This window comes from Anopheles stephensi, chromosome 3 (genome assembly GCF_013141755.1).
Source record: "Anopheles stephensi strain Indian chromosome 3, UCI_ANSTEP_V1.0, whole genome shotgun sequence".
NCBI lineage: Eukaryota > Metazoa > Arthropoda > Insecta > Diptera > Culicidae > Anopheles > Anopheles stephensi.
In genome coordinates, this window is record NC_050203.1 from 32,511,141 (window position 1) to 32,529,314 (window position 18,174).

The 18,174-nt window shown below is 50.5% G+C and overlaps 3 protein-coding genes across 6 annotated transcripts in view; 1 reads left to right on the forward strand and 2 right to left on the reverse strand.

The window, feature by feature from the left end:
* The window catches only part of LOC118509543, a 209,845-nt gene that overhangs the window by 106,183 nt on the left and 85,488 nt on the right, over positions 1-18,174 (forward strand). The window lies entirely within an intron of this gene.
* On the reverse strand, positions 278-10,419 carry LOC118509545 (ATP-binding cassette sub-family A member 3-like). The gene is made up of 11 exons (XM_036050294.1): positions 10,191-10,419; positions 5,839-6,085; positions 5,573-5,769; positions 5,248-5,508; positions 4,927-5,181; positions 4,723-4,855; positions 3,261-4,635; positions 3,105-3,190; positions 2,676-3,037; positions 752-2,610; positions 278-675 (listed from the first exon to the last, which is right to left on the reverse strand). Exons 2-11 carry the CDS (start codon positions 6,056-6,058, stop codon positions 495-497), a joined length of 4,929 nt encoding a protein of 1,642 aa, XP_035906187.1. The 5' UTR covers positions 6,059-6,085; positions 10,191-10,419; the 3' UTR covers positions 278-494.
* LOC118509544 (ATP-binding cassette sub-family A member 3-like) lies at positions 11,528-18,138 on the reverse strand. 2 transcript variants are annotated; one of them, XM_036050293.1, is made up of 7 exons: positions 17,968-18,138; positions 16,135-17,088; positions 14,545-16,061; positions 14,402-14,475; positions 13,978-14,327; positions 12,013-13,895; positions 11,528-11,940 (listed from the first exon to the last, which is right to left on the reverse strand). In XM_036050293.1, the coding sequence occupies exons 2-7, from the start codon at positions 17,086-17,088 to the stop codon at positions 11,760-11,762; spliced, it is 4,959 nt and encodes a 1,652-aa protein (XP_035906186.1). In that variant the 5' UTR covers positions 17,968-18,138; the 3' UTR covers positions 11,528-11,759. The 2 variants fall into 2 exon arrangements, with proteins under 2 accessions (XP_035906186.1, XP_035906185.1); XM_036050292.1 differs by having other exon boundaries at positions 16,135-17,093; positions 17,968-18,137.

The following is an 18,174-nucleotide window of genomic DNA, read 5'->3' on the forward strand; positions in this document are numbered from 1 at the left end:
GCGTGGGAAGTGCGTTATCCCCCGGTCACAGATGATTGATGAAGCTCAATCCGACACATGCTAGAAATTCATGTCCTGTCATCTTGTCGAGGCCTGTGGGATGTTTTTCTTCCGGGGTTCGGAAAGGATAAATGGTGAAGCGTGACTTGTGCAACTGGCGATCGTTACAAATGGTTCGGTGTCGCTCGATACGCAAAATCAATTAGTTTTAAATATTCTAAACATCGCATTCTAGTGCTGCTGGCTCCACCCAACCATCACACAAACAAAGCTTTGCTGCTTGTTTAACGACAATAAGCGTCTGTTTATATTTCTACTCAAAACATCCACACCCAGGTCACATCGATCAATACTTTGCTTTGCATAACAGCACTTAAAACCAACACCAGGTGCGATTAATACGTTGTTTGATCACAATTTGGTTGCTCGTAAATTGCATGTCAACTCTATTGTCGAACCTGCCGCAAGTGTGACATGCGACAGTCCCACTCCCATTAGTCTACGATTCTTTGATATTTGGTGAAAAACAGAAACACCTGCTCGAGCGTTGTCTGCCCGAGAGCGTAGTCCTCGATGCCGAGCCGTGCCTTTGATGCTTCCATCAAACCAAACATGGCCGACCACCGTTGGTCGGTGCGTGCGATGTGGAACGTGAGCGAGTCCAGGTACTCTTCCCTGGAAAGATACACCGAAAAACCAGAAGAACATTAAAACCGATTCACCCACCGCCGCACCCACCTAATTAACTTACTTTAACACGGCACCCACAAATTGACCGGTGACAAACGATTTAACCCGCTCGGCCGCATCCGGCTCGGATCGCTTCGTCTTGACCGTGAGCAGAAAGCCTTCGGAGAATTTGTTCTTCAGATGTTGCGTCGAGCCGAGACACTTGAACTCTCCGTTCACCATGATGGCCAGCCGGGTGCACAGGGCCTCACACTCCTCCATACTGTGCGATGTCAGCACGATCGATTTGCCCGAATTGCGAATCTTGCAAATCACGTTCCAGAACTGTCGCTTCGCACCCGGATCCATGCCCGTGGTCGGCTCGTCCAGATACACCACGGACGGATTGCCAAGCAGCGCCAGTGCCGTGCTGAGCTTTCGCTTATTACCTCCACTGTACGCTTTCGTGCGCTTGTCCAGATGCTTCGTAAAGTTCAGCTCTTCCGCCAGCGTAAGTGACACACCATTAATCTCCCGACGCCGGACGCCCCGCATCAGGGCGAAGATGTGCAACGTTTCACGGCCCGTCAAATCCTCGAGCAGCGCGTCAAACTGCGGACAGTAGCCGATGTGCTTGTGCACTCGATTCATATCCGTACGCAAATTGATACCATTCACCCAGGCATTACCGTCCGTTATGTTCTCGTCACCGGTCATCATCTTGAAGGTGGACGTTTTCCCCGCTCCATTGATGCCAAGCAGTCCGAAACATTCCGAGTGACGCACACCGACCGAAAGCTTGTTCACTGCCACAAACTTGCCGTAGCTCTTCGAGAGCTCCTTCAGCACCAGATTGTAGGACGCCAGCTCTCCCTCACTGCAGGCCGCGACTCGGCGCTTCTCATCCAACACGTCCGAATCAATGTCACCCTGATCACCGGACATGTCAACACTCTTCGGTTTGCGGGAGAAAATCTTCTTCATCACACGGTAGTCCACGAGCAGGATGATCGCGAACGACACCACACCGATGCCGGTGAAGAACAGCAGATTGCGATTGATGCCCGTCTGCTGATCGAAGGTAAACGCACTCATACCACAACACTGCGGCACCAGCAAACACTTGAGCTCCTCCGTGCAGATCGTAATCTGCTCACAGGCCCGCTGGCACAGTGCTTCCCGACCGCCCACCATGTTCAGTGCGTTCATGCTCTGCGTGAGGGAGAAACTTGGGAAAAACAGGAAGATCCACTCGAGAACGTCCGCCACATCCTGCAGATCGATTCCGTCGAACCGCAGCAGAGAGACGGCGGTGAAGAAGATTGTCCCGGACAGCACATTCAACAGCATCATCTTCACGAACCCGGTAGCAGGCACGTGGAACAGGTACGCGAACAGATACGTCACTGGCAGGCTCGAGAAGGCGTAAAATAGTAGCACCAGAAACACTCGTCCGAGCTGGTCGAACGTGCTCCAACCATCCTGCTGAATGATGGCCAGCGTAACGATGTAACACAACGCCGACAGCACAAACACAAAGTAGTCCCACAGGTAGGAGATGGTCCAGAACAGCGTCACGTTTACACCACTCACGAACTGCAACAGTTTGGCGCGCGTTGTACGTTCCTTGATGTAGAACAGGATAAACAGGGCGGAAACGAATGCCATCGCGAAGCCGGTGTTGAACGCTAGCTGGAATCCGGCGTTCGCTCCCGTTTCCAGCCGCTGGAGTTGGGTGTCCAGCCGGAAGGGTAAGGGTTTGTTGCTGACTTGCAGCTCACAGTCGGGACAGAATGATTGAAGGATGGCGTTGTAGATCAGATTAACGGCCAGTGGGGCACTGTGGTAGGCTTTGTTGTTGAACCACGCGGTACAGACGGAACTGCTCAGGGATGCTCCCACCCAGTACCGGGTGTTGAATGTTGCGATGTCCTGCGATGACTGTGAAGAGATACAAATTCTGTGAGTTCAGTTTGCCCAACTTAAGGGTGAACAGATTTCCTTACCTTGTTCAGGATGTAAGTGCTCATGTCTTCCTCAGTCACGACCAGCTCATGCACCGGAGGTTCTCGGCGGAACCTCTCGCGAAAAGCCGCGGTAACCGATTCTTGACCCTCGGCCGTTTCCAGCACCGTCAAGGAACCGGTATATCCATCGAAATTGATCTTCAGCTCGGGAAGATCACGGCCGGCCGACGAGTTCAGGTAGATCAGATAGGATAGGAGCACAAACAGGATGGGTATCAGCATCTGAAGCGAAAGCGTTATCCAGCTTCGAACAGTCGTGAGGAACTTTTTGTAATACTGCGCATAAATTTGCTGGAACAGCCGTTTGGAGCCATCCAGCAGAGTGAGTCCTTCGAGTGAGTCTGCAAAAGGAGAGATAAGGATAAATTGCGTGTTGGAGCAAAAAAGACATCAAAGGTTTTCTCTTACAAATATCACTAGCTTCACTCATGTCGATGGATCCATTGCCTTCATTCGCCATCGAGTTCTCCGTGGTGTGTGAATCGCTTCCGGCGCTAGAAAAGACCGATTCAATCATACCGATTAATTATCCCGACTCTTCCACCCCCGGCCCGTTCTCCTTACCGTAAAAACACCTCCTCCATCGTGGTAAGCGAGATGCCGTAGCTCGATATCCCGCAGCTACCCATCCGATCCTCCAGCTCCTCCAGCATCGGCTTGAACACCTTCAGATAATCCTCACGCAACACGAACGACAGCTCCGTCCCGATGTCCGTTTCGATGCGCACCTCCGGGATGTACTTCCGCAGTATGCCCAACACCCGCTGCTTATCGCAGTGCGCTTCCTTCACACAAATCAACCGATAGCCGGCGCCCAAACTTTTCTTCAGGAAAAACGGTGACCCAATCGCTCGGAGCTTTCCCTCCGCCATTATCGCTATCCGGTCGCCGAGCACATCCGCCTCGTCCATGAAGTGCGTGGAAAGGATAACCGTACGGCCGACCTTTTCCTTCTGTATCAAATCCCACAGTGCACGGCGAGCGGACGGATCCATCCCGGACGTGGGTTCATCGAGCAGCACTACCTTCGAACCACCGCACAGTGCAATCCCAACGCCCAGCTTCCGCTTCATACCACCGGACAGCGTGTGGGACTGGGCGTTCCGCTTGTCGGTCAGTTCGAGCAGCGTGACATACTTCTCAATTTCACTCGCCGTCTTTTCCGCCGGTACACCCTTCAGCTGGGCGAAGAACTTAAAATGCTCCGCCACGGTCAACTCATTGAACAGCACGTTATGCTGCGGACAAAGCCCAAGCGAAAACCGTACACCCTCAATGTCCTTCCGTATGTCGTACCCGTTCACCAGTGCCGTACCGGCGGTCGGGGAAAACATTCCCGTCAGCATGGACATTGTCGTCGTTTTGCCGGCCCCATTGTGTCCCAGCAGCACCGTTATCTGCCCATCGAACATGTTCAGATTTAGTCCCTCGACGGCCACCTTCTTGCCGTACACCTTGCGCAAATTCACGATCCGCACACCGGCACGGTCGATGTTCGGTTCCTGCTCGAAGTATGCCGAGCTTTCCATCTTCTGCCGCATACCGGGCCCGTCCTCGATCCGATTGCGCTTCCAGAAATCACGCGTGAAAAGGAAATTCCACGGTTTGGCTACACCGAACTCGCCCGGCATTACCTGCTCGAAGTAGAGCGCGATGCCAAGATAGAGCAGCGCATCCACCAGGAACATTACAATCACCAGCCCCACACTGAAGTCGTCTCCCATCGAGGGGGCCGAGAACAGATTGTGCCACTGCAACCCGACCTGGTTCGCCTCGAGCCGTATGATGTTCATGATGCCGAACGACATGGCCGTGTTGGAGAGCAGGCTGGAAACCATCTTCGTGCCCATCGCCATCTCGTCGTAGTTCTGCACGGCAATGTTGAACGGGATGGCAAACAGGAACCACATTAGTCCGGCAATTCCAGCGGCAGTGTTCGCTAGCAAAAAACGATAATTAATCATCAGCGTTAATTAATCTCCATTTTGAACTCAGGCATCAGGACGAACGCCTCGAACCAGCTTACCTTTGTTGAAGAAGACACTCATCATGAAACAGAAACAGATCGTCACCAGAATGTAGGTGAGGAAGAAGAACCACAGCACCGTCCAGTCGGCGTACTCGATGACGGATAAGTCGGTGTTTGATGTTAGATTTGCCTGCCAAACGGGGGAAAGAACGAAGATTAGTTCTCAATTCTACCAACTCTCCAAACGAAAGATATCCTTACACTGATCAGAAACACTAGCAGCGAAATGGTTATCAGCAGCAGGATGAGACACCGCACGAACCACGCCGTCCAGTGCAGCCAGTTCGGCAGGCCCATAATCTTCATCGCCTCCTTCAGCTGCTTCTCCTTCTCGATCGTGATAAACTTGACCGTGTTGATGCAGGTGTAGAAGAACGATATCAGTATAATCATCGGCAGCAATCGTTCCATCGCTACCAGCACCAAATCTTCGTAGTACGGTGGATAAGGAAAGCGCTGTGGGTGAAACGGGTTACAATGGTTTTTACAACCGCTCGCACCGACGGGCGATGACTCACTCACCTGCAGTGACACATCCGGCAGCGCGTATTGGGCATTCTGCCGCCGGATGAAGGTACGCGAAATGGCCGCCTGAAGGGCGAGGAACCCTTCACGCAAATAGTTCGGGCTGCCACCGTCCGATTGGTTCGCGTTTCGCAGCCCTTGCACGAACGGGACGACCATGAAGTTGGTGCGCCAATTACCGAACGTCCAGCCGGTGAAACGTAGCTCACCCGGAAGACGGACGGCGTACCGTAGCTTCTGAGGCAGCTCTGTAACATTCTAAGGATGGTGAGGAAATAGTAAGATACAACCGGCCATTTGCTTCTTAAAGATAGGGACTCACGGCATAGCTGTCCGGGAACTCGATCCCTCCGATGTAGTTGCTCAGCATCAGTCGACTCTCCAGTTCGCGCGCATTTGCCAACGGCATCAGTGTCACCGTTCGGCCCCTAATCTCCTCATCCACTGCGTCCTGTAGCAGCTTCTCAAGTACCTCATTTTGTGGCGAGTATGCCAAACTGAACGTTACGGGAGGAAAAGCTACACGGGAAGAGCTCCAATTAGGATACAAATCATGCAGAGAGCATACTAGGAGCCAAGGATACTTACCACCTTCAAGATCACTAAGCGATCCTATTGGTAAACGCTCAAAGATCGTTGGCTTCAACACCTGATCTGGGTCGACCAACCCACGGACGACTATTAACATCGCACAGCATAACACCGGTATCAGGATCTCGAACAGCGTCTGTATGTAGTGACGCTTCTGGATGATCCAGTTCTTCCACAGGAGCAACACAAACTTGCTCCAGCGCGAGGTAGACGCCATGGTTGCGGGTTATTTACGTAGCGAGCTCTAGAACGGGATGGTGAGATACGCTGCACTAAGTCCGACTGTCTGGCACATGTAGCTGTGAAGCATGTCAACTGTGGAGTCACACCAAACCACACAATTGGCGATGTTTTTAACGGGGTTCGATAAATTGCTATCAATCGCACTACAGTAGTACAGTTTCATCTTATCGCGCTGTTGGCCAAAGAATCACACAACCACACGTTCGTTTTGGAAAGTAATTGGCTTTTGATGAATTTTATCTATAAAAACGTTTGTGAAGATAAACATTTACGATGGCGATAACGTGTGTAGCGCAAAATGATTCACACTTGTCAGCGGACTTGGCAGGGAAACAGTTGGAGAGAGTATCGTGGGAATGTTTTTTTTTTGTGATTCTCCTGTTTCTAATTTCTATGTTCTAGATAAGTAAACTAAAATATAGTTTTTAATACAATTATACACATACTGAGCCAAATAAATTCAATGACAGATCTCCATTCCAAAGACCTATGAAAATATGGCTGAATGGACTTTACGGTCCATTGTAGTAGAACTAAGTGGCTGTTTACGTTTAGATGTTTTGTTTACGCTTAGACGTCACACCATACTTGACGAAAGCTAGTTTCGTCAAGTTTTTGATAAACGAAATATTTCAAGGATACAGTGAGTAAGGATGAGTGTCGCTCGCGTGGGGGGCACTCAGAAAGTTTATAAATAGGGCAGAAAACACAATTATATCTCTCTTCGAATTTGGAATCTGAACACGACGCTTGGTAAATATTGCAACACACATCGATCCGAAACTCCGCGAATTCTTCATGGTGCCGTGACCAGGATACATAGCTCGAATTTCTGGTGCTTTCGCGAGTTTGATCGACCCATCGTTCACCGTTTTCTGTGTCGTACCACATTTCGTTTGGATTTTCGTGCACCGTACAGCTGTTTTTGCCGCATCACGCATTACACTGCAGGTCACTCACTCACACGCACATACACACACACACGATTGAACAATGCCCGTACCACCCGTTGTTTTGGCGTCCCGTCGGACAATTTTGTTGGCGTCCCTTACTCGGTACGAGAAATTTTTGGATAGTTTCGTTCACGCACGGGATCAAGTACAAGTGGAGGTTCGCTTAAGAAAATTCGAAACATTATGCAAGGACCTAGAGAGTGTTCAACAAGAATTAGAGGATTCCGCTTCCACGCTGGAAGAAACAACGCAGAATGCTGCATTTCGAGAGAATTTCGAGGATAGATTGATTCGTGTCCAATCTCAACTGCAGGCAAAGCTAGCTCCTACCGCGCACCCGAGCACTGGATCGAACTCACTCAAGGGCATCAAGCTTCCCACCATCGCGCATCATACGTCACAGGGTCACGAACTGAGTCAATCGCGGCGAATAACCTTTCCGCGTCAAACTAGTTTTGGTACCACGTCACATGAAACGCCAAATTGCATTTTATGCAATTCCTCGCATTCATTGCTAAAATGCCCACGATTTGAAGGAATGGAGCCTAAGGATCGCTATCGTTTCGCGATGACCGCGCGTTTATGCACAAATTGCTTACGCGAGAATCATGCGGCTCGTGATTGTCCGGCGCACTACAAATGCCGGTATTGTAATTTGGCACACCACACAAAACTGCACTTCACACCGAATAGCCCTAGTTACACAGCTCCGCCACATCACACACACAACACCGCTAACGATCACACAGCCACCGATAACATACAACGCACATTTGCAGCAGCACTACAGCAAGCACCCGAGCAGGTATTACTCCAAACTGCTTTCGTGAATATTATTGATGATTTCGGAATTGCTCATCCTGCGCGCGCGCTGTTGGACAGCGCATCGCAGTCGAATCTTACTAGCGACCGACTCGCTAAACGGCTAAGTTTGAAGACGAGTAACGTACACGTTACCACGCTAAATTGGATTTTGTCACCACCCAACACCTGGAAAACCGTTGTGGCTAATCGTGTTGCTGAGATCCAGAACTATTCACGTCCTCGTCAGTGGAAACGCATTCCCGGCTCAACAAATCTCGCCGGCCTGGTATCTCGTGGGATGTCAGCAGTGGACATGCTGAAAAGGTCGATATGGACTTGTGGTCCCGAGTGGTTGGGGCTACCTGCTTTTGATTGGCCAATATCGAATTCATTGCTGGCGGCCGAAGCTGATATTGAAATTCGTCGGACACGCACACAACAATCGTCACAAGTTACTTCATCCGCGATCACACCTAAATTCCTGGAAGCAGCTAAACTCACATTATGCATCCTGGCGCAACAAGACGAGTTTTTATCGGAGATCCGGTTGCTGAAAAAGGGAGAAACTATAGGGCGGCGCTCACCTCTACGGCGCTTGAATCCATTCCTCGATGAGGAAGGAATAATGCGAGTGGGTGGCCGATTGAAGCTTGCACAGCTTCCCTACCAGTTCAAACACCCTATCCTACTTCCCAAGAAACATCCGTTTGCTCGTCTCATCGCATACCACTTTCATAAAAAGCTGATGGATGGCGGGGGAAGACTATTACTTTCCCAGATTCGAGAAGAATATTGGCCGCTCGACGGACGGAGATTAGTGGAAGGAGTAGTCCGTAATTGTTTTCGTTGCATACGACAGGATCCCGCCCTAGTGCAACAACAAACCGGCCAACTTCCGTATCAACGCATCACTCCGAGCCGGCCGTTTTTTGTTACTGGAGTGGATTACGCCGGCCCATTTTGTCTTAAGCCGACGTACAAGAGAGCTGCCGCTGCCAAGTGTTATTTGTTTTTGTTCGTTTTTTTTGCAACCAAGGCGGTTCACCTGGAGCTGGTCAGCGATCTCACCACTGCAGGGTTCTTGGCCGCTTTACTTGGCCGCTTTACGCTTGGCCGCGGGCTACCGTCGGATATACACTCCGACAACGTAAACAACTTGAAGGTTCGTCACACGCGCTAAAAGAATTTTTTGAGTTATTTCAGAGTGAGCAACAGCAAAACATCATCGCAACCAACTGCTCTGACATGGGGATTACCTGGCAATTACTCGTGCAACGTTTCTGGAAGCATTGGACCACTGAGTATCTGCAGGAAATGCAGAAGGACAATAAGGTTGCGGTTCGGTGCGAAATCGTTCCCGGCAGACTGGTCATCCTTGTGGACGATTCCCTCCCCATCACCCGCTGGCCACTGGCGCGCATCATTGATGTACACCCTGGAGAGGATCAGCTTACTCGTGTAGTGAAGCTGAAAACGGCAAAGGGATTAGTCACGCGTCCTGTTACGAAAATTTGCGTTTTACCTGTTGCGAAACCGTCCTGTTAGTACCGCGTGTTAGTTATTTTGTTATGACATTCTGTCATGGGGGGGAGTATGTTTACGTTTAGATGTTTTGTTTACGCTTAGACGTCACACCATACTTGACGAAAGCTAGTTTCGTCAAGTTTTTGATAAACGAAATATTTCAAGGATACAGTGAGTAAGGATGAGTGTCGCTCGCGTGGGGGGCACTCAGAAAGTTTATAAATAGGGCAGAAAACACAATTATATCTCTCTTCGAATTTGGAATCTGAACACGACGCTTGGTAAATATTGCAACACACATCGATCCGAAACTCCGCGAATTCTTCAGTGGCAAATAAGGTCCTAAAGCCTCGACAAAAGACGAATAAATTTTTTTTACTAAAACAGCCATTCTCAATTTGATTCAAAAGCCGGGACAAAAAAAAAACCCGGGCCACGGTTTCCCATCAGAATATTGTCACCGATTGCGATTAATGTCGCAATGAATCATTCACACCGTGCCCAACATGATTAAGCCAGCCTTATCATAACAGCATCACGCACAGCATATGTGTACGGACCGTCGTAAAGGGGTAATTAATTCGCCAAGGGTTACGCGCCCAACAAATAGCTTCCTTATCCCTTATCGCGTTTGGACACTCATATATTTTTGCTGTTGTCCCAACCATAACCCGCGGCACGTCGCGAAAGTTCTCGCCGTCGTAGGAGGGCAATGCGGGACAATCCACACGGTTATCAGATTGTACGCTCCGATCTGAACCAATTGGACTGTGACTTTGGCGTGCGTGCGTGCGTGCGTCACGGATCACGTTGCATGGTACTCACCGTCACTACGGTTCACAGCTTTAATTTATTCTTTCTTTCACACAACAGCTGAATGACTCAATCAAGAATTACACGATTACTACTGTACACTACTGGGGATGCACACATTTTCGGTTTTTTTCTTCTTGTCACCCTACACTGTCCTCAGTGCCGCACCGGAAACACTACAACCGCACTACCGACAGCGACCAGCTTGAGCCGCATGTCCACGCTGAACTGTTTGTGGGCCGAATCAATTTGTGGCAGTCGGGTCTTGGCTCGTGGACGAGCACCACAAGTACGGCGAATGTTTATCAACAAATCGCCACAACCAATACCACCAAGCCCGGCGGCCATGTATGCGAGCACCATTACTAAGCACTATTCGCACGTCGGTACTTCCTTTCAGCGCGTGCCTTCCCACGCGTGACGCGCTCGCTGAAGGTGTTTTTGTTTGCGTGTGACCTTACGAGGGGGGGGGGGGGGGGGGCTGATAAAAACTCATCACCCTCATCATGAGCATTTCAACCACTACCACAACGCTAGGTGTCGGCAACTGTCGGAATAGTATGGGTAGTACATATATTAATCGCCAAGCTAATGTCCTTAGGACACCAGGACACCTGACGGTACGAAGGTTGGGAAATTGATTTTTCCGCAAGAAATCGATGCTGACCCCTTTTACTTTGACCTCTGTAAAGGGGTGGCCCGATGTTTTACGATGCAGAAGGTTATTTGTTTTTTTCGCTCCAATTCATACCGGAGCCACTTTGTCACACTGTCAGCAGAAAGGCGTGTGTACTATTCACCTCACGCCAGGGGCATTCGATGTGAGACTGAGATATTTAACCACACATTCATTAATTTCCAACAGACAAGACGGCGATTCGGGGAGTTTGAGTACTTGCACACTGGACACGGTAATTTCTTATCGCCCACGGCACAGACAGAAGCTGACATGCTAAATGTGTCATTCCGAGGACAGAAAAAGCTTTCAATATTTTATCGCGCTTGGCACTGTTACTTACCCAGAATACATTTTACTGATTAACTAATAGATGGAACACATCTTCTTCTCGTTACAGGTAAAGCGTCCCTCTATAGCGCTTGAAGGTGTCCCCACTTGTGAGTAGATTTAGTTTGATTAATATCCTGTTGCTCAAAATAAGCCAAACAGTATTTTTTTTTCCCGAAACAGAACCTATAATTAAATATTTACACGAATGCCTAAGTTGACCTTTGTTCTCTTCTTCCCAACGGCCTTCTTTGGCTCTTCTTCCCAACGGCCTACTACTCTCCAATGTTGGTGCAATCCTAAGCCTACTATTGCTTGAATAAGGTCAAAAACTCTCCCCAGCTTCATCTGGAAGGATTGTTCGTATCATTTTCCTTTATTACTTACTATTTACAACGCTTATGCATGACTTAACCTTTACAAAATGAGCTAAACCCGTTAAACTCGTTAAAAATAAATTAACCCATTTCAAAAAGCCTCTTATCACTTCATACCCCTGAATCAAATTCCTTTGCTTTGTCTGTCGATGTTCATCTCAATCCGAGAGGGATGAACCCACAGCCCGAGCCTCATGTTCACTCGGTGACTCGCTGATATTTGGTGAAAAACAGGAACACCTGCTCGAGCGATGTCTGCCCAAGGGCGTAGTCCTCGATCTCCAACGCCTCTTTCGAGCTTTCCATCAGACCGAACATCTGCGACCATTTCAGATCGGTCACCGGTATGTGGAACGTGAGCGAGTCTTCGTACTCTTCCCTGTAAGAACGTGAGAGAAAACAACATTAGAAATTCTGATATCTGACACGTGGTTAGCCAAAAATTACTCACTTTAACATGGCTCCCGTGAAGCGACTCATTACAAAGTCCTTCACACCGGCGACACGCTTTTGCTGCGCGTCCGAAGTTCCACGAGCCACCTTCACCGTGAGCAGGAACCCTTTCGAGAATTTGTTCTTCAGATGTTGCGTCGAGCCGAGACACTTGAACTCTCCGTTCACCATGATTGCCAGCCGGGTGCACAGGGCCTCACACTCCTCCATGCTGTGCGATGTCAGCACGATCGACTTGCCCGTGCTGCGCACCTTGCAAATGACATCCCAGAACTGTCGCTTCGCACCCGGATCCATGCCCGTGGTCGGTTCGTCCAGATACACCACGGACGGATTGCCAAGCAGCGCCAGTGCCGTGCTGAGCTTTCGCTTATTACCTCCACTGTACGCTTTCGTGCGCTTGTCCAGATGCTTGGCAAAGTTCAACTCTTCCGACAGGATGTAGGACACATTTTTCACCTCCTGGCTGCGTACTCCACGCAGCAGGGCGAAGATGCGCAACGTTTCCCGGCCCGTCAGATCCTCGAGCAGCGCGTCAAACTGCGGACAGTAGCCAATCTGACGATGTGCCCGGTTCATATCTCCACGCAGGCTGATACCCTTAACCCAGGCATCGCCGGACGATATTTCCTCGTCGCCGGTCATCATCTTGAAGGTGGTCGTCTTACCGGCCCCGTTGATGCCGAGCAGTCCGAAGCACTCGGAATGGTTGATGCCGATCGATAGGTTGTTTACGGCTTGGAAGTTCCCGTAGTACTTCGTCACATCGCGCAACACCAAGTTATGCGCATCGATGTCCTTTCGGTTGAGATTCTGAATGCGGCGCTTCTCATCCAGCACGTCCGAGTCCTGCTCCGCGTTCACGGGACCGAGCGCGCCCGACGGGGTGACTTTGGGCTTGCGGCGGAACAAGCGTTGCAGCACACCGTACTCCAGCATAAACAGCAGCGAGAAGCAGACGCACCCGATCAGCAAACAAAACAGTAGATTGCGCACGATGCCAACCTTACCGAAGGAGAACACTTCCAGATCGCAGCAACGGGCCTCGACCAAGCATAAATCGTTAACGACACATTGCGGACCGAGCAGATCGCATGCCCTCCTACAGAAGCTCTCGGTGCTGGAGGCGGCATTCAGATTGTTCAGCCCATGGCTGAGCACAAAGTTCGGGAAGAACATAAACACCCACTCGAGACCGTCGGCCACATCGTTCAGATCGATGCCGTCAAACTTGAGGATGTTGACGGCGGTGAAAAATATCGCCCCCGACAGCACGTTCAAGAACATCATGCGTACGAACCCGGTGGCCGACACGCTGAACAGGAAGGAGAACATGTACGTTACCGGGATGGTAGCGAATCCGAAGAACAGCAGCAGCAGAAACGCTCGTCCCAACTCTTCGAACGTGGACCATCCTTCCTCCTGGAAGATGGCAACCGTGGCGATGTAAACGAGACTGTTCAGCACGAACAGCGTGTAGTCCCAGATGAATGCGAGCAGCCAGAACAGGGTCACGTTGGTGCCGCTAACGAACTGAAGCAGCTTCGCACGTGACGTGTGCTCCTTGATGTAGAACATGATGTACAGTGCGGACACGAATGCCATCGCGAAGCCCGTGTTGAACGCTAGCTGGAAGCCGGCGTTCAGGCCCGTGTTGAGCTTCTTCAGCTGCGTGTCCAACCGGTACGGAAGCGGTTTGTTCACCACATGCAACCGGCACTCGGTGCACTGGGCCTGCAGGATGGCGTTGTAGATTAGATTCAGGGCTAGCGGTGCCGTGTGGTAGGCCTTGTTGTTGAACCACCCCACGTACGATGAACCGGCCGCGATCGTCGCACCCACAAAGTAGCGCGTATTGACCGTGGCAATGTCTTCTATGGACTGGGGGAATGCAAGAAAAAAATCCATTCGTAACAATTAACGTTCGATATGCGCGTGCGAGAGATCGCAGCCCGTAACTCACCTTACGCACAACGTACTCCGTCATGTCCTCGGTGATGGTGATTAGTTCGCGTGCCGCAAACATGTTTTGGAAGGCTTCAACTCGCTGTGGATCTCCGTTCGTACTCTCCAGCACAGTGATGGCCTTCTCGTACGAATCCATGGTGATCTCTAGCGCCGGAAGATCCTTGCCCGCCGAAATGCTTCTCGTGATGATAAACGTCATGCCGACGAAGAATATGGGAATCACAAACATCATGACCAGCGGGATCCAGGCTCGTATGGTGGAGAGATACTTCTTCAGCAGCTGTGCTTGTATTTGATTGAGCAGGAGCTCCTTACCGGTCAGCAGGTGCAGCCGATCTAATGCATCTGGAGAGTGGATAGCAAAAAACCGGTGATTAGAGCTCTTCCTAGACAAACGCGGCCACCCAAAACACACTTACATTCTGTACTGCCTGTCTCCACAACGGCGCCGTTAGTGTGGGTTCCTGTTTCATCAAAACTATCACTGCCAGCCCTGAGGAAAAAAACATACACCACGATTAGCCAAAACGATTCCTTACCCAACCAAAATTCCCAAACTTACTTCAAAAACACTTCCTCCATCGTGGTAAGCGAGATGCCGTAGCTCGTGATGCCGCAGCTAGTCATCTGCTGCTCGATGTCCTCCAGCAGCCGCTGGAACACATCGATGTAGTCCTCCTTCAGCACAAACGACAGCTCCGAACCGATGTCCGTATCGATCTTGACGTCCGGGATGTATCTCCGCAGTATGCCCAACAACCGCTCCTTATCGCACCGTGCATCCTTCACGCAGATCAACCGATACCCGACGCCAAACGTTTTCTTCAGGAAGAAGGGCGATCCAACCGCTTTCAGCTTACCTTCCGCCATGATCGCTATCCGATCGCCGAGCACATCCGCCTCGTCCATGAAGTGCGTGGACAGAAGCATCGTCCGGTTTTGCTTTTCCTTCTGCAGCAGATTCCACAGCGCACGGCGAGCGGACGGATCCATACCGGACGTGGGCTCATCGAGCAGCACTACCTTCGAACCACCGCACAGTGCCATACCGACGGCAAGCTTGCGCTTCATACCACCGGACAGCGTTTGTGACTGGGCGTTGCGCTTATCCACCAGCTCGAGCAGCTTCAGATATCGGTCAATCTCATCACTGACAGCCTCGGCCGGGACACCCTTCAGCCGGGAGAAGAACTTCAGATGCTCATCGACCGTCATCTCATCGAACAGCACGTTATGCTGTGGGCAGAGTCCCAGCGACGAACGGACCCCGTCAATATCGGTACGAATGTCGTGCCCGTTGATAAGAGCCGTGCCGGAGGTGGGAGAAAACACGCCCGTCAGCATGGACATGGTCGTCGTTTTGCCCGCTCCGTTATGGCCCAGCAGGACGGATATCTGATTCTCGAACATTCGTAGATTCAACCCATCTACGGCGGCCTTGTTTCCTTTGTACACCTTGCGCAGTTGTTTAATTTCCACTCCGGCGTACCCAGCTGGATCCTGCTCGATATATCGCGACTCGGTAGCGGCACTCTGCTGCTCACGATTAAACAGTGTGTCCCGTGGGGAGGCGGTCCGACTGCGTATCCAGAACTCCTTCGTGAAGGGGAAATACCATGGCTGTGCTACACCGAACTCTCCCGGCATTATCTGCTCGATGTAGAGCGCGATCAAGAGATAGAGCACGGCGTCCACTAGCAGCATCACGATCACCGTACCCACGCTGAGCCCATCGTCAATGGTGGCAGGTTCGAAGAGATTGGACCACCGCAAACCAGCCGCTGACGCTTCAAGACGTACGGTCAGAAACATGGCAAACGACATGCCCGTATTGGACAGCAGACACATGGCTATCTTCGCACCCGTTCCTATCTCGTCGTAGCTCTGTTGGCTCACGTTGAACGGAAGCTGTGAGACGAACCACAGCAGCCCCGCAATACCGGCCGCTGTGTTCGCTTTGCTAAAGAACACACTGATCATGAAGCAGAAACAGATCGTGGTGATGCTGTACACGAAAAAGAAGAACCAGACCAGCGTCCACTCGGAGTTTTCAAAGATGGCCGCAGTGCTGAAGGGGACCTGTAGGGCAACAACAAAACAGTCATACAAACTCTGCACTTATGCTTCGGAGGTTACGGAGGGCGTTACTTACACAGAGCAAAATCGTGATGAGTGACAGCGAAACCGTCAGCAGGATGAGACACTTCACGAACCAAGCCAACCAGTGCAGCCAGTTCGACAGTCCCATAATCTTCATCGCTTCCTTCAGCTGCTTCTCCTTCTCGATCGTGATGTATTTGACCGTGTTGATGCAGGTGTAGAAGAACGATATGACGATGATGAGCGCCAGCAGCTGCTGCAACGCTTCCAGGATCGCATCATCGTAGTACGGCGGGTACGGATATCTCTGCACGTGTACCGGTGGCATCTCGACGCCAGGGAGGCGCTGTGCTAGCAACGCTCTCGAGATTGCTCCCTGCACTCCAAGGAATCCTTCGCTGTAATAGCTTGGCGAACCACCGTCGTCCAGCTCCGGGTTTCGCAGCCTCGGTGAGAACGGTACCACGAGCAAGTTTGTTACCCAGTTCGAAAACTGGAACTCATCGTCCCGCAGCTCGGCCGGGAATCGGACGGCAAACGTAACGTTATCCGGCAGTCTGTCTCCTGCCGTCAAATTGGCCCAGCCATCGTCAAACTCTACGCCTGCCAAAAACGTCGACTCCACCAGCATACTCTCCATCTCTCGCGCATCAGCAAACCCGGCATAGGACAGCCGTGCCTCGGGATCGTTCACGTTCAGCGACCGTACCGCATCCTGGACGATCTGTTCGAGCAATACGTTCTGTGGCGAGTAGGCTATCTTAAACTCGAACTCCTTGTCCGCCGCCAGCTTTGCCAGGTGCGTAAGCCGATCGGTTTCCAGCGGTTTAAACACCGAGTTGCGATCGATATACTCCGGATCGACTAGTCCACGGACGAGCAGCAGTATGGAGCAGCATAGCACCGGTATCAGTATTTCGAACAGCGTCTGTATGTAGTGGCGCTTCTGGAGGATCCAGTTCTTCCACAGGAGAAGCACAAACTTCTCCCAGTTGCTGGTTGCCATCTGTCCTATCGGAACCGAACCGAGATAATAGGGTGAACACCAGTGCGGAACATGGGGAGGTGGGCCAAATGGCAATTAAATGGTGTGCTTGTACAATCGAATGCGAATTTCTTATCACCATGAACGTGACCATGGTGCGAGCTCCGTCTTGTGACTGATGGCACCGAATTGTGAATGGGGAATTTACGATTTTGTGGGTAGGGAACATTTCAAGTGCCTTACTATACGCTCGAGGCCATTACTGATGGATTGAAATATCGATTTGTAAGTGGTTTTCAATACCTGGTTGCCCTAGGACGGATAGCAGAGCTGAAGGTATTTTAATATCAATTAGAAAGATAAGAAAAATAATACTATCGGCGCACAGTAGCTCACACAGTTCTTGTTTTTTGATGGCTCTCTAACCTCGAAAGGTCTCGCCCTAATATTTCTGGCTTTCTGTGACTTGGTTCCTACTCGTAACAGGATATTCAGTCTCCAAACACACTCTTCCATTATGGAAGTTATACACGAGAGTACCTTGTCAACCATCTCAATCCAGTTGAAGAAGCCTCATAGTCAACATCATCATTACTACACTGTTTAACTTCAACACAACTTTTACTATCTTTGAACGACATAAACGTGGCCAAACACTCTCAAGCGGAGTAGCAGTGGACAACTGTTGAATGATTCACACCTACTATAATGGAGGCTAGTGCCTCATCCTCAATTCTGATTGTTTCCACAACACTTCACGTGTAATACTATCGCTGAATGAACGTTCAAAGCACAGAGACATAGTTTTTAGGCAGTCACTGTCAACATAGCCTATTCACTTAGATAACTCCACCAAAAATCAGTTCTTATCCACAAAATTCGACTGCACTTCATACAAACCTTTTGGAGGTGATTCCAATCCACTATTACCGGTCTACTGCCACTACGCTCTCTACGCAAAACTATTTTCACTGCTCGTCCCGTGCGATGCACCTGCCGGAAACGTTGGACTCGTAATGACTAACGGCGTCACCCGCAGCAAGCTTCTTCTTATAACAACCGGACCGCGCCACCACAAACCCAAGCGTCGAGCTTATCGCAGGTGCG

What these genes read in the sequence shown, in the direction of transcription:
- LOC118509544 (XM_036050293.1), bottom strand. Translation starts at nt 17,088, where the DNA reads ATGGCAACCAGCAACTGGGAGAAGTTTGTGCTTCTCCTGTGGAAGAAC. An exon ending in CGGAGTACGTTGTGCGTAAG is followed by an intron (nt 13,896 to 13,977) that starts GTGAGTTACGGG and finishes GCATTCCCCCAG; the next exon opens with TCCATAGAAGACATTGCCAC. An exon ending in TTCACGGGAGCCATGTTAAA is followed by an intron (nt 11,941 to 12,012) that starts GTGAGTAATTTT and finishes ACGTTCTTACAG; the next exon opens with GGAAGAGTACGAAGACTCGC.
- LOC118509545 (XM_036050294.1), bottom strand. Translation starts at nt 6,058, where the DNA reads ATGGCGTCTACCTCGCGCTGGAGCAAGTTTGTGTTGCTCCTGTGGAAG. An exon ending in TGCTAGTGTTTCTGATCAGT is followed by an intron (nt 4,856 to 4,926) that starts GTAAGGATATCT and finishes CCCGTTTGGCAG; the next exon opens with GCAAATCTAACATCAAACAC. An exon ending in TTTGTGGGTGCCGTGTTAAA is followed by an intron (nt 676 to 751) that starts GTAAGTTAATTA and finishes GTATCTTTCCAG; the next exon opens with GGAAGAGTACCTGGACTCGC.